The 16,611-nt window shown below is 35.3% G+C and overlaps 1 protein-coding gene across 1 annotated transcript in view; it reads right to left on the reverse strand.

The window, feature by feature from the left end:
• Erp44 (endoplasmic reticulum protein 44) overlaps positions 1-16,611 on the reverse strand; it is an 83,194-nt gene that overhangs the window by 7,018 nt on the left and 59,565 nt on the right. Inside the window, exons 9-10 of the mRNA XM_005326318.4 lie at positions 15,205-15,316; positions 14,219-14,360 (exon numbers count right to left, since the gene is read on the reverse strand). Coding sequence (XP_005326375.1) covers positions 14,219-14,360; positions 15,205-15,316 — 254 coding nt within the window. The remainder of the gene's footprint in view (positions 1-14,218; positions 14,361-15,204; positions 15,317-16,611) is intronic.

The following is a 16,611-nucleotide window of genomic DNA, read 5'->3' on the forward strand; positions in this document are numbered from 1 at the left end:
TTTGTTGCCACCTCCATAAACCAGATAAGAACAATTCCATCCTTTGTAAAGTCAGACCTTCCCTTTTCCCCTAACTCTTAGCAATTACTAATCTGTCTTCTGTTCCTACAATGTTATATACATGCAATCATATAACATATAATCATAAGAAGGGCTTTCTTCCCTTAGCACACTACTTTATATAAAGCATTAATTCATTCTATTGCTGAATAGTATTTCATTGAGAGATATAAAATAATTGTTTGTTCACTTACCCACTTCAGGTGATCATGATCAATGCTACTACAAACAGATGTGCATACATTTTTGTGTGTGAATTTTATTCCTCTAAAATAAATACTAGGTCAAATGGTAAGTACATGCTTAACTTGTTAAAGAAACTGCCAAACGTTTTTCTAGAGTGACTACATCATTTGCAATCTCACCAGCAAGGTCTAAGAATTCCAATGGGTCCGCATCCTAATGAACACTTAGCATTATTACTATTTCAATGAAGGCATTCTAAAGAAATACAACAGCATCTCACTGCAGTTCTAACTTGGATGTCTCTAATGACTAATGGTGCTGAGCTTCTTATGTGTTTATTTGCTATCTGTATATCTTCTTTACATTCGAACGATCTTTCATTATACATAAATTAAAAATGAAAGTTTTTAATTTAATGAAAATCCAATTTATCAATTTTTCTTTTATGAAAAGTGTTTTTGATACTCTAGGAACTCTGCTTAATGTCAAGTCATGACAGTTCTCCTATGTTTAATCCTAAGAGTTTTCTAGCTTAGTCTTTTATACTCGTGTCTATGATCAATTTTAAGTTGATTATTCCTGAAAGAAAATTCTTCTTTAGTATGAGGATGTTCAACTGGTGCAGCATCCTTTGTTAAAAGACTGTCCTTTCTCCTCTGAATTGCCTTTGAACCATTAAAAAAAAAAATACCAAATTATGTCTCTATTTCTAGATTATTCTGTCCCATACAATGTACCTATTCTTTCATCCATATTACACTGTCTTAATTACTTTAGTATTTATCATGTCTTAAAATCAAAATCCACCAACTTTGTTTCTTTTTCAAAACTGTTTTGGCTTTTGTAGTGTTACCTTTCCATATAAATTTTAGAATTAGCTTGTCTAAATCTATAAAGAATCTAGCTGAAATTTTGAGTAGGCTTATATTAGGTCTATATAGGTCAATCCGGGGACAAAAGACAAACTGCACTGAGTCTTTCGATCCATAAACACAATATATCACATCATTCATTTTGGTTTTGGATTTCTTTCATTAGTATTCTGTAGTTTCTAGCATACAGATAACTGCACATATTTTATCAGATTTAGTAAGTAGGGTTTTTTTCCCTTCTTTTGGAACTATTATAAATGAAATTTAATTTTTGTTTTATAATTGTCCATTGTTAATAAAGAGAAATACAAGTTTTAAAAAATTGACTTTGTATCCTGCTAAAATAATATCACTTCTAAGCTCTAGCTTTTTAGTAGACTTGTTGGTAATTTCTACATAGACAATCATGTCATCCTCAAAGAATCTGATTTTTATTTTTTTCTAGTATGCTTTTTATTGATTTTGTTTTATTGTACTTACTAGGCCTTCTGGCACAATACTGAATAGGAATGGTAGTTTTCAACCTTAAGAAAAGCATTCAGTCTTTCACTATTGAATATTAGATATGGGTTATTTATAGATGCCCTTTGTAAGATAGTGGAAGTTTCCTTTTTTTTTTTAAAACTCCCTAATTCCCCTACCCCCTGGTAAACACCACTCATTTCACTTCTCACTTCTAGGAGTTCAAGTGTTATACACTCTCATAATGTGAAATCATGTAATATTTGTCTGTGACTGGCTTTTTTCACTTAATATAATGTCTTTCAGGTTCATCAATGTTGTCAAAAATACCAGGATCTCTTATTCACTATGTATGTATACACCATATTTTCTTCATCTATTCATCAGGTCATGTAACTAAGGCTGATTCCATATCTTAATTATCATGAATAATGCGGCAATGAACATGGGAGCATGGACACCTCTTTGAATTACTGATTTCATTTCCTTTGGATATATAACCAGGGGTGCAACTGCTGGATCTTAGGGCTTTTTTTTTTTTTTTTAAGGATACTTTATACTTATACTATACTTCATACCATTAATGGCTATACTAATTTATATTCCCTTTTCTCTATGCTAGCACTTGTTGTCTTTGTGAAAACAGCTGTTCTAACAGGTGTGAGGTCAATGTCTCCATGTAGTCTTAATTTCCATTTTCTTGATAACTTGTTTTGAGAATATTTTTTTCATATCTGTTGGCCACTTTTATGTCTTCATTTGACAATGTTCAGATCCTTTGCTCACTTCTAATCAGGTTGTTTTCTAATTACTGTGTTTCTCAGATATTTTGGATATTAATAATTTATCAGGTATGTGGTTTGCAGATATTATGTCCTATTTCATAGGCTGTCTCTTCATTCTGTAAGTTGTTTGCTGTGCAAAAAGCTCTTTATATTGATGCAATCCCACTTGTCTCTGCCTTTGCTGCCTGTACTTTTAGGGTCATATACACAAAACTGTTGCCTGAACCAATGTAATGGAGCTTTCCCCCTATATTTCTTCTAGTAATTTTACAGTTCAGGTCTTAAGTCTTCAATCTATTTCAAGTTGATGTTTGTGTATGGTATGATATAAGGGTCTACATTCATTCTTCTTCTTATGGATATCCAGTTTCCTTCTACTTTTCCCAGCACCATTTATTGAACAGAGTGCCCTTGCCACCACTGTGTGCTGTTAGCACCTGTTAAAAAATTCAACTGACCAAAATGAGCAGATTTATTTCTGGGCTTTCTGTTTTGTTTCATTGTTCTATGTTTGTTTCATGCAAGTACCATGCTATTTTGATTATTATAGCTCTAGAGTATATTTTGAAGCCAAGTAGTGTGATACCTATGGCATTTTGGTTTTTGCTCAAGATTGCTTTGTCTACTCTTTTGTTTTGTCTATCTTTTGTTGTTTTCTCTATTTCTGGGGGGAAAAATCATCGGAATTTTGGTAGGAACTGCATTGAATCTATATGTTGTTGGGGGTACATTTTTCATTTTAACATTATTAATTCTAATCCACAATCATCAGATATCCTCCCATTTCACTGTGTCATCTTTGATTTTGTTCAGCAATATTTTATAGTTTTCAATTCACTAGTCTATCATCACCTTTTCTTTTTCTTTTTTCATTTTTCTGTTTTGTTTTTGTTTTGCAGAACTATGAACTGAACCTAGAAGTGCTCTACCATCACTGAGCTACAACCCCATCCCTTGTTAAATACACACACACACACATACACACACACATACACACACACACATGAGAGACACGGTCTTACTAATTTAGCAGGCTGGCCTTAAATTTGTGATCCTTCTGCCTCAGTATCTGGAGCTGCTGGGATTATAGGTATGTGCCATCACACCTGGCTCTCTTCTTTCTCTTATCAATTGCTCTGGCTAGGACTTCCAGTACTACATGGGATAGAAGTGGTGAGAAGAAGTATCCTTGTCTTAATCCTAATCCTAGAGGAAAAGAAAAGCTTTCGACTTTTCACCATGGAGTAGAATCTTTACTATGAGCTAGTTGTACACGAGCTTTATTATTTATTACACTGAGGTATATTCTTTGCATACCTAATTGGTGAGCATTTTTATCTTGAGAGAATGTTAAGTTCTGTTGAATAGTTTTCTGCATCTACTGAGATGATCTGGTTCTCATCTTTCATCCTGTTAATGTAGTATATCACAATTACTAATTTATTTTGTTGAATTATCTCCCCTTCCAACTCAGGTTTAAATCCTACTAGATTATGGCAAATGAATCTTTTAATGCCCTGTTGAATTTAGTTTGCTAGGATTCTGAGAAGAATTTTTGTATCTAAGCTCACCAAGGATACTACTGGTCTATAATTTTCTTTTCTTGCAGTGTCCTTGTCTGGCTTTGGTACCATGGACTGCTGGCCCCACAAAATGAGTTTGGAAGCTTTCACTCAATTTTTGGGAAGAGTTTCAGAAGGACTGGCATTACTTCTTCTTTAAATGTTTGGCAAAACTCAGTAATGAAGCATTGTTTTTGTTGTTGTTTTTAAATGGGAAACTTTTTTACTAATGATTCAATTTCCTTACTTTTTATTAGCCTGATGGGATATTCTATTTGTTCATGTTTTAGTCTTGTATGGATCTAGGAATGAGCCTATTTCTTCTGGTTACCCTTATAAGTTTCCTTATATTCCTAGTTTGCTGGGCTTTTTCTTTTAAATCAGAAATAGGGCTGGAGATGTGACCTAAGCGGTAGCACGCTTGCTTGGCATGCATGCAGCCCGGGTTTGATCCTCAGCACCACATAGAAACAAAGATGTTGTGTCTGCCGAAAACTAAAAATAAAATATTAAAAAATTTTCTCTCTCTCTCTCTAAAAAAGAAAAAGTTTTCAGAACCCTATTTCCTAAAGTATTTTAAAAAATAAAACAAATCAGAAATAAATGTTGCATTTTTAAAAAAAAATTTTCTTCATCTACCATGTGATCATGTGATTTTTCCTATTTGTTCATTAATAAGCTGAAATATGAATGTTTTTTTAAATATATATGTTTTAGATATATGGACCTTTATTTTATTCATTTATTTATATGTGGTGCTGAGAATCGAACCCAATGCCTCACACCTGCTGGGCAAGTGCTCTATCACTGAGCCACAGCTTCAGCCCTGAATTATGAATATTAAATCTGCCTTGTATGCTTTCGATAAAGTCCAATCGGTTGTGACATGTTATCTTTTTTATATAGTATTGAATTTTAGTTTCCCAACATTACGTGCTAATTTTTAATCAACTTATAAATAGCATAGTACAAACTTATTGAATATATTACGGTGTAAGACACACCATAATTTTGCCACTTAGGATGTTTAAACTCTTTCAGTTTCAGATTTCTGGTTCATAAAACAAGAATGACAGCTTTATTCAACTTTGTTGCATTTTTTTAATAGTCTGACAGACTTGGGTTTGAATATATATACATTATTATCTTTAATCCTAATGGTTAGCACTTTATTCATCAGATGCTTTTCTTAGAGAGAGAGAGATATATATGCATTCACTTAATGCTTACAATCCTATGAAGGACATCATGACAGTTTCCAAGGCATAGAGGTGCCAAGTAAATTGCCCAGGGTGATATAAGTAGTGGGTAACAGGATGGAATTCAAGCGTAAGCAGTCTGTGCCAACAGTTTTAGTTCTTTACCATTATGCTATATTGCTTCTTTACTCCAATTACTAAATCTCTCAGAGATTTGTTTATTAAGAGGTGGAGGTATTACCTGACACATACACTGTTTAAGTTAAGGCTAGTACATTGCCTGGCTATTAGCACTTGATGTCCATTTTGCTGTCAGGACCAAATAAGATAAAATATATCAAGCATCCCTAATCTGAAAATGCAAAAATTGAGATGCTCTAAAATCTGAAACATTTTGAGTATCATATAGGCATTCAAAAAGTTTGGATTTTGGAGCATTTTAGATTTCAAATTTTTGGATGAAGAATGCCCAACCTGCATAAGATCATAACATCTGCAAAGAGGGATAATTTAACTTATTCCTTCAGATTTGAAATGACTTATAAAACACAAATCACTAATATGCAGATAATAAGTGTCAGTTGTATGATAGTGATAAGTATAAGAGAATAAGAATGAGAATGGTATTTAGGGATGGGGCCACTGTATTCTCCAGTGGCTGACAAAAGGCATATTCAGAAAATCAAAATGAACAGGAGAGGTAGCAATGGTAGGATAAATGAGTAACTTATAAATACTACTACAGTTCCAGATGTGAAGACACAAGTGTTCAAAGTACTCAAACTCTTAGTATTGTAATAAGCAACTAAACTAAAAGCAAATTAATCAGAACATTTATTGAATGCCTACTAATCTGTAACAAAGTGATTGATATAACAAGAGATAATAATAAAAATATAAGATAAACAAAATGTGCCTTTTAAGAAATTCTATCAGTACCTATTTTTTTCCACTTAAGAAAACCCTCAGAATGGGGCGTGGAGTGGGGGTGGAGGAAGGATCTATTGGGTGATGAACACAAACTAAATTCTCAAGAGTTAGAAGAGGTCTTCATATTACAGTTTCAATGCAATCTGCATCAAAATACCAATGACAGTCTTCCCAGAACAAGATAAAACAGTTCTTTTTTTTTCTTTATTTTGTTTATTTATTTTTATGTGGTCCTGAGGATAGAACCCAGTGCCTCACACGTGTGAGGCAAATGTTCAACCAATGAACCACAACACAAGCCCCAAGATAAAACAGTTCTAAAGTACATCTGGAAGGGGAAAAAAAAAAAAAAAACCTAGAAAAGCCAAAGCAATTCTAAACCAAAACAGGCAATGCTAGAGGCATCATCAAATTATATTGCAGAGCTATAGTAACAAAAACTGCATGGTACAGGCATAAAAGCAGATACAAAGACTGATGGTACAGAAGAGAAAACAGAGAGACAAATCTGTGGGAAGCCATTTCTGACACGTGATTGGGTGGCTCCCGTTAAGGGTTTGAGGCGTTCTGGCTGTGTCAGAACTTTCCCGGCCCTTTCCTGATGAGAGAACCCATCCATGTGGGGGTGTGCCTGACCACTGACCCCGGGGGCCCAATCACTGACCCTGACATTGGAGTGCGGTCTCCCCCATCAACCTTCATTGGATGGAATTCTCCCCTGAATCTCTTGTTCCCCAATAAAAAGCTACTCCCAGGCGTGTTCAAACTCTCTCCTGCTAGCCCTGAGTAATCCTTGCTGCCTTGCTGGGCGGTTAGAGGAGGGAACCAGAGAGGGGAGCCCTCTCGGACCTGGCAATATAAATAAGGTAACTGAGTCTGTGTGTTTTATTTCTATCTCTTCTAACTAACTTTTAGGCCAAGAACCTCATTAATGAAACCATTGCGCAGGCCGCATGGTGGACAAACTCACACAGATACAATTATCTGATCCTTAACAAAATAGCCAAAAACATACATTAGAGAAAACAGCCTTTTAAACAAATGGTGTTGGGAAAACTGATTAACCATATGTAGAATGGGACTTGATTCTTCCTCTGTCACCCTGCACAAAAGTCAACTCAAAATGAATCAAAGATCTAGGAATTAAACCAGAAACTATGCAACCCCTAGAAGAAAATGCAAGGCCAACACTCAACAGGTGCTGGCAATGACTTTCTCAATAAGACCCCCTAAAGCTCAGGAAATAATACCAAGAATTAATAAATGGGATGCATCAAATTAAAAGGCTTCAGCACAGCAAAGGAAACATGAATGTGAAGAGAGAACCTACAGAATTGGAGAAAAATCTCTGCTAGCTACTCTTCTGACAAACAATTAATATTGAGAATATATAAAGAACTCAAAACCACCCCCCAAACTTCAAGTTACCAATTAATAAATAGGCAAATGAACTAAATAGATACTTCTCAAAAGAAATACAAATGACCAACAAATATTTATGAAAAAAACAACAACATTCAAACATTAGTAGCAATTAGGAAAATGAAAACAAAACTACTTTTTTCAGCTGACTCTAGTTAGAATGCAAGCTGTCAAGAATACAAAATAATAAATGCTGGAGAAGGTGAAGAAAAAGAAATACTTTTACACTGTTGGTGAGATTATAAATCAGTAATAACCACTATGGAATCAGTATGGAGGTTCCTCAAAAGACCAGGAATGGAACCACTACATGACCCACCTAAATGTCTCCTCAGTTTTTATCCAAAAGAAATAAAGTCAGCATACTATAGCATACAAGCATGCCCATGTTTTTTTGAAGCCCTATTCACAACAGCCAAAACTGTGGAATAAGCCGAGGTGTTCATCAATGGATGAATGGACAAAGAAAATGTGGGGCTGGGGCTCAGTGGTGGAGCACTCATCTGGCACGTGTGGGCACTGGGTTCGATCCTTAGAACCATGTAAAAGTGAAATAAAGATATAGTGTGTCCACCTACAACTAAAAAATAAATATTTTTAAAAAGAAAATATAAGATGGAATATGAATATATAAATATGATTGCCTGTGCATGAAATTTGAGAACATTATGTTAAAGCCAAATAAGCCATACTCAGAAAGTCAAGGATTGTATGCTTTCTCTCATATGTGGAAATTAGAAAAGAAAAAGGAAAAGGAAAAGAAAGGTGAGTGGGGAGACCTCATGAAAATCAAAGGGACATCCATAGATAAAAGGAACCAACGGGAGGGGGGAAGATAGAGAAAGGGAAATCACTGGGGATTGATACTAGCCAAATTGTATTGTTACAGTGTATTCATGTATGAACACTTAAGAACAAATTCCATCACTATGTACAATTATAATGTACCAATAAAAATATGAAAAAAAAGTTAAAAACAGGCCTTGGGGTCTGGGGATATAGCTCAGTTGGTAGAGTGCTTGCCTTTCATGCACAAGGCCCTGGGTTCAATCCTCAGCACCACAAAACAAACAAACAAACAAACAAATAAAAATAAAAAATCTTCTTCATGTTATACATTAAAAAAAGGCCTTAATGATAAATTGACTTGAATTTCTTCTTCTACCTATCCTGAGTTCTTTTTTTTTTTATTTATTTTTTTTTATTTTTTATTTTTTTATTGTTGGTTGTTCAAAACATTACATAGTTCTTGATATATTAAGCTTCAGGATGGAAGATGAAATTAAAACCCTCAGGGCTATCCTGAGTTCTTTGTAACTCCAATTTCTGGCTTGCTCTCTCAGAGGTCAAAGAAGCAGGTTAATTTGTCACAATGGATAACCAAACTGCTGTATTAGTAAGATACTTGTCCCCTACCACCTCATTTTAATTTTGCTGCCCTTTTCCAATTTGCTTACCACAAACTCCTGCTGCCATTAACATAGCCAATAAGCTATAGCAAACTTCCCAGACTGATTAGTTTGAAGAATTATAAGAATAATTTTACAGTGATTCAGTAATTTGGGAAAAATGACCTACAGCCCAGAGGTAGAGAACTCATTATCATTAGAGTAACCTATCACATTTTAGGATGGTTCTGAGAGTAACAAAAATCTTCCTGTCAGGTACTACTTGACCTGGAATCTGTCCTACTGTTGCTGTTTCTCCTATCACTTAGACTCCAGAAATAATAAGAACTGTTTTAGTTGTCTGGCCATAATTGTTAAAATTTTTTTCTTTAAGTTTTCAGCAGTCTCACACAATATCCCACTATCTATTCTTCTCTCAGGGCTATAGAACACTCCTATACCTGACTATAAGTTCAGAAATTATCTCCAATCTTTTCCTATCTCCATATAAAACCTTCATTTAGATTTGGCAGGAAACCAATCTGTTCAAACAATACCAAAAAACAAACAAAAAACATCAAGGATTCATAGAGCTGTGATCTAGTTCCAGGTACTAGTAAGTAGTGGCTTTTCAAAATTCTTCCACATGCATACTGACACTGCCTTTTACAGGTGCTGAAAATGTCACTGTTTTCATGCAGTCTCATGGATTTAGAACTTTGGGATTCAATATACTCTGTGAACCCCAGCTTTATTACTAATTAGTTGTGATGCCTTATAAGTTACTTTGCTTTAATGAGCCTAATTTCTCTGAAACAAAGAACAGTTGTAATACCACCTCTACCTCCCAATGCCCACCTCTGTCAAGGGAGTAGACTAACTATGCCCCATAAATCCACTTCTTCACCACAATCATACTTCCTCTAGATGACCCCCAGATATTCTGAGTTACTAAGGAAAAGTAATTATAATAATATATGGAAACTGCTTATCATTTAAGCCTTAATTACCATGCGCACAATAACTTATATAAGCCATTAAACGTATCAGCCTCAATTTACTACACGTTTTATTCGATTTTAACATTAACAACTGTTCACATAGGTTTAGTTTGTAGCTCACACAGAATGTATCTCTTCACAATTTAAACATAAATGATCGAGGGCACAGTGTCTAGAAGGGGAAATCAGTCACCTAAGGGAGAAAATTAAAGAAGCAATTTATTTTTTGAAAACTTCAAATATTTACCAGGTGCAGTGGCACACACCTGTAATCCCAGTGACTCAGGAGGCTGAAGCAGGAGGATTTCAAGACCAACCTCAGGAACTTAGGGTGTCCCTAAGTTAGACCCTATCTCAATATAAACATTAAAAAAGGGCTGGGGATGTGGCTCAGTGGTTCAGCAACCCTGGTACCAAAACTAAAAATCAGATGCTTTGCCCATTTTCTATTAAGCTATTTCCTTTACTGTGCATGTTTTTTAGTTTAATATAATTCAATTTGTTTCTTTTTACTTTTGCTCTCTCTGCTTTTGGAGTCATATCCACAAAATCATGAAGCTTCCCCCCACATTTTCTTCGAGTGGTTTTAGTTTTCAGGCTTTATGTTTTGTCTTTAATCCATTTTGATGTGATGTTTCTGCATTGTACAACATGAAGATCTAATTTCATTCTCGTGCAATGTGGATACCCAGTACTTCCCAACATTTCCCAGCATCATTATTGAGCAGATGGTACTTTCCTTACTGTGTATTCTTAGCACCTTTGTTGAAAATCAATTGAATATAAATGAATGAATGTACTGTTGGGCTCTCTTATTAGTTCTTATGTGGTTGAGGATGTTGTATCTATATTCATCAAGAATATTACCTTATAATTTTTTCTAGTATCCATGTCTGATATTGGTTATCAGGGTAAGGCTAGCCTTGTAAAATGAGATATGAAATACCTCCCTTCTTCAATTTTTGGGTAGAGTTTGGGGAGGACTGGTATTAGTTCTTCTTTAAATATCTGTAGCACTTATCAGGAAATCCATCAGGTTCAAGGATATTCTTTGATGGAAGACTTTTTATTACTGATTCAATCTCCTTACTCATTACTGATATGCTAAAGATTTTCTATTTCTTCATGATTCAGCTTTGGTAGGTTGTGTGTGTATATATATATATATAGAGAGAGAGAGAAATTTGTCAGTTTCTTCTAAATTATCAATTTGTTGGCACAAAATTGCTCCCAGTAATCTCTTTTCCTTTGTATCTCTATAGTATTACTTATAATATCTCCTCTGTCCATCTGTAATTTCATTTATTTGAATCTTCACTCTTTATTGGTTTAGCTAAAGGCTTTTCAATTTTGTTTATCTCCCCAAGTCTTGGGGCTGGGGTTGTAGCTCAGTGGAGGAGGCTTCCCTACCATGTGTGAAGCACTGGGTTCAATTCTTAGCCCCACATATAAATAAATAAAATGAAGGTCCATCGACAACTAAAAGAATATTTTAAAAAAATCCAAGTCTTGTTTTCATTAATCTTTTCTATTATTTTTATAGTCTATTCTACTCTGATCTTTACTATTTTTTCCTTCTAAACTTTAGGCTTGGGTTTTTCTTCTTTATGTAGTTCCTTAAGGTGCAACACTAGGGTGTATTTGAGTTCTTTTGGGGGGGTGGGTGGCGGGGACCAGGGAATGAACTCAGGGGCACTCAACCACTGAGCCACATCCCCAGCCCTATTTTGTATTTATTTAGGGACAAGTTCTCACTGAGTTGCTTAGTGCCTCATCATTGCTGAGACTGGCTTTATTGGCTTTGAACTTGCCTGTCTCAGCCTCACAAGCCACTGGGATTATAGGCATGTGCCATCTTACCTGGCAAGTTTCTTTGTGTGTTCTTCAGCTTCAGAATTTCTGCCTCCCTCTTTCTCTGTTTCTTCTCTCTCTCTCTCTCTCTCTCTCACATCAGGGATTCAACCCAGGGACACTTAACCACTATGCCACATCCCCAGTCTTTCTTATTTAGTTTTAGAGACAGGGTCTTGCTAAGTTAACCACTATGCCACATCCCCAGTCTTTCTTATTTAGTTTTAGAGACAGGGTCTTGCTAAGTTGCTTAGGGCCTTCCTACGTCACGGAGGCTGGCTTTGAACTTGTGATCCTCCTGCCTCAAGCCTCTGGAGTCTCTGGGATTACAGGTGTACACCACCATGTCTGGCTGATTTTTTTTTTTTTTGACATATGTAATTTCAATCTCTGTTGATTTTCTCACATTTTGGTCTCTTATTATTTTCTGAATTTCACTGAATTATTTCTCTGTTATTTTCCTGAAGTTCACTAAGCCACCTAAAAACAAATCTTTGTCAGGGAGTTCATCCCTCTCTCTTTCTTTGGTGTCAGTAACTGCAAGATTATTGTGTTCTTTAGCTGATTTCCCACACTTCTTGTTGACTTGGTTCTTCACATTTTCTGCTGCTTTATGCTGATGTCTGCATATGTGAAGAAGTAAGGCCTTATTTATCCCTGCAGACGGACACTACAGGTATGCCCAACACCTAGCCAGCCCCTGAGGGACCAGGTCCAGCTCTGTCTCTGTCCCAGTGCCAGGTCAACCCAAGCAGCTTAAGGTTCTGGAATGGCTCCAGCACTGGCTGGCCCCCACATCCAGACTTATCCCATTAGATCTCAGTGCTAGACCAGCCCCTACAGATCTGAGCTCCAGATTGCCCCTGAAGACCCAGGTTACAAGACTTGGGCCATCCTTTTGGACCTAACCTATAGGCCGTCATCAGCTGACCCAGGCTATACAAGTCAGCTCCAGTGGTTCCTGGCACCAGGCCAGCATCCACTATCCTAGGCTGCAGAACAGTCCTGACAGATGAAGGGTCCTCCTCACCAGCCCTAGCACTAGGCCAGCCCCAGGCTTCAGAGGATCTGATCTTAGTATAATCTTAAATCCTACTACAACCGCTGTCATATAGAAAACCTAGATAAATATTTAGTGAATTAATAGTCTAAATTTATCTTTTGAATGTAAGTTAAAAAGTCAAGTAAGATACTTGTTTATGGTTTACAACACAACCATTTCTCTGAGTACAGGTAAAGCAAGCCCAACTAAGATTTCTCATGACTTCATAGTTTATAACACAACTAGTGCCCCTCATTAATTTAAAAAAAAAAAATCTCATCAGGAAGGTGGTACCATCAACCATACTTTATGTACCAAAAAAAAAAAAAAAAACAGAACAGAGAAGCTTAATGACTTGCCAGGACTCAATTGTCAGGTCTCAACTGTTGGCCTCTAATGCAGTTTTAGGACTGAAAATCTTCTAACAATCACATCTCTACTGGAATGTTTAGAAGCCTGTGAGGTGATTCATTCTGAGATAGGACTTAAAATTATCCTCTCTGTGCAATCTAGACTTTTAAGATATAAAAAAAAAAGGCATTTAAACAAAATTTTAAAAGAGAAAGTCTAAGCTGATTGCTTAAATTTTTCCATATACTAATAAATAATTCTGGGCTGGGGTTGTAGCTCAGTGGCAGAGCACTTGCCTAGCATGTGTGAGGCCCTGGGTTTGATCCTTAGCACCACATAAAAATAAACAAATAAAATAAAGGCATCTGTCCATCTACAACTACAAATTTTTTTCTAAAATAAAAATAATTTTAAAAAAGAAATAGTTCTATTTTTAATCATTGTCTTTAACATCTCTGAAAGGTGATAAATATTCAGTACCTGTATCAATTAAGAGGCTTACACATTTATTTTCATACTATGAACATCTGAGAATAGAGCCAGAAACTTTACCTATTCTTGGAAAGGTTCATACTAGTTTCATAGTATGCCATTAGAATTACCTAGAGAGAACAAAATTGTGAGAGAGACACACACACACACACACACACACACACACACACACACACACACACACACTCCTAAAGTTCTTGCTAGGTGGAGTCACAAGTGAAAAGGAATATTACCAACTTCCTTTAACCTAACCTAGGATTATAACTGATTTCCTTGGTGTGGACTGATAAAGACAAAACTCAATGCAAAGCTAATTTTTCACAGAACATAAATTTTCTTTCAGAGATTAGTTCCAAAGCATTAATCATCAATCACCCCAAATTACTCACAAATCCCAATAATTTAATAGTGGTGCATCTACAAGGATCTATCAAAATTCTCATAGTCAATTATTCCATGCTGTATAGTAAAAAGAAGTTCAGTCCAACTTCTTCGACCCAATTAACAAATATTACTGTTACAACATGGGATTACTTGAAATATTAAAACAATTGTTTTAAATTCAATTTTGAGACAAATATCAATAATTTTTTAAAAAGCAAAATAAATACTTACAATACATCCTGAAAGTCTCCAAAAACATACATGTGCCTAAAGCTGTCAATAGCTATTACAGGACAATCTGCAGGAGTTTTCTGTATATGCAGAAGAGGATGTCTAAATTTGTCACAATCTGCATGTAAAAAGTTTATTGTACCTTTGAAAGAAATAAAATTTTGAATAGATTAGAATTTCTTCATTGTATTCTCGTATGATTATAAACAAAAAATGATATAACAAACAAAAATATTCTTTTGAGTAACAGATCAGAAAAACTAAAATCTAAATATTATAACATTTAAAAAAGAGGTAGGATTTTAATTCTAATTTTCAGGTTAGAGAGTATAATTTCCTTAGAAATGATTTTAAAAACTCAAATATTTTTTGGTGAAATTTTTATTTTCTTTAAGTGGGCAATCATCAGCTCTGAAGATTACCCAGGTCCGGGCAGGGAGTTCCTACAAAGACACACGAACTGTTCCCAAAAGATCATCTTCATTCCAGCTCCTTACAGCCCCTACTGGCAGATTTTTAATTTAATTCAACCTCAAAAATATTTACTAAGTGACTAATGGGTAGCTACATATAGTGCTGTTATTTTATTTGACTTTCTTCCCTAATCAAAGAGAGGAAGCTGTTGATGCCTCAAATTCTGTTTAGATATTTCTGAGAAATCTGGACGGCTACTCAACTTTCTTCTATTGAAAAATTAGTGTGAATCAGCAATATCTCTGGAACTGTCTATTAGAAAAGATGTCAGACAAGCATCTAAATACGGGGAAAAGGTAAACTAATTTTGTTGACCCAAGACCCTATTTTTCAAGCTCTTTGATTTTTCTAAAATAAACATGCTGGAGGAAACATAAACAGAAGTGCACCACTATGCCCAACACTTGTTAAGCTTTTAACCCAAAAATTTATGTGGATATGAATGTAATGGGAAGGGTAGGGAGAAAGATCAAAAAGAGAAAGGATGAAAATAAACACCTTAATCTGTCTACCTTTTTCACTTATTAATTGCCGGGCTACTTCAGTCTGGAATATTTCTAAACTTTCTGTATCCTCTTTCATGTGGAAGAGTATGAGAAAAGGCAGTCCTTCTTCTGTCAATTCCTGCAGAGAGATACATTAGATAAGAACCATTAGTTCCAGCTATTTTCTTTACAGGAACAACCCTCTGCCCAACCCATGTAACAAAATAGTTGCAATATTTCAGGGGGGAAAAGTCTGAAGGTGTAAATAAATACAAGCCTTAAAGGAAGAATGAATTCACATCTTCTCCACCCCAAGTACCCAGACACTCCAGACCCACTTGCCCTGCTCTGTCGCAGGACTGATCAAACTCCCTGGACTGATCCTTTAGCTAGTATTGCATTTGAGAGTATTAGGGAGCACCCAACTGACGCTGTGGCATTTGGAGTTGACCAAAGAAAGAACTATGCTAGTTCTTTATCATGATGACAATTTAGGAGTAAACATAATATATCTTTCCATTCTTCACAGGCCAAACTGAAAAACTGAGTGTATAAGCAATATGTAAGCAAACTTACACTTATATTAAGGTTTATTACAAAAATCATTCCACTTATATGAGAACTATAAATAAGTGTTTTATTTAGAGTAACAAACAAACAAAAAACACTCCATAATATAGTCAGTTAATTTACCAACATTATTAACAAATACCTACCCCTATATAGATGTATTTTTTATAACCCCCCTAATATATACACACACTATAGTACAAAATTTTATTGTTAGTGAAGAATACAGGTATGATGGACAAATAGGATTTTAATCATTTATTCTCCCTAACAAATGTTAAGTTCTCACTCATGGAGTTCAAAAAGGGACTCAATGACAGAATTATTTCTATTAGCTATCCTTTTGAGAATCTCTCTAATTTAGGAACTGCTTTAGCATAAAGCAAAAATGATCTTTATCCTAAAAAAACAAACTGGGACCTACCTTCTAGGACAAATGTTTCCTTCTGGTTCCTATTCCCATGTTTAAGCCTGTTTCACTTGTACATAGGACATATTATTAAGTTTCTTGCCACATTTATGAAAAACTGAGTGTTATTTGAATTGAGATATGGTTTACATACCATAAAATTCACCATTTTTAAGTGCACAGTTTGGTGGTTATTACATTTACACAGTTGTGCAAACATCATCATTAATTCCAGACCATTTTTATCGCTCCCAAACAAACAAAAACCTTGTACCTGTTAGCAGTCACTCCCCATTTTCCCCATCTCCCAGGCCCTGGTATCACATTAATCTTTTGGTAAGCTAACTTAAAATGTCTTCTTTCTCATCTTTTATCTCTTGGGATCACGTTTTTTTCTTTCTCCCACTCATTAACTGATATTACTCCCCATGGTTTCTGCTCTAGTTGAAGCACCT

Source organism: Ictidomys tridecemlineatus, chromosome 4 (genome assembly GCF_052094955.1).
Source record: "Ictidomys tridecemlineatus isolate mIctTri1 chromosome 4, mIctTri1.hap1, whole genome shotgun sequence".
NCBI lineage: Eukaryota > Metazoa > Chordata > Mammalia > Rodentia > Sciuridae > Ictidomys > Ictidomys tridecemlineatus.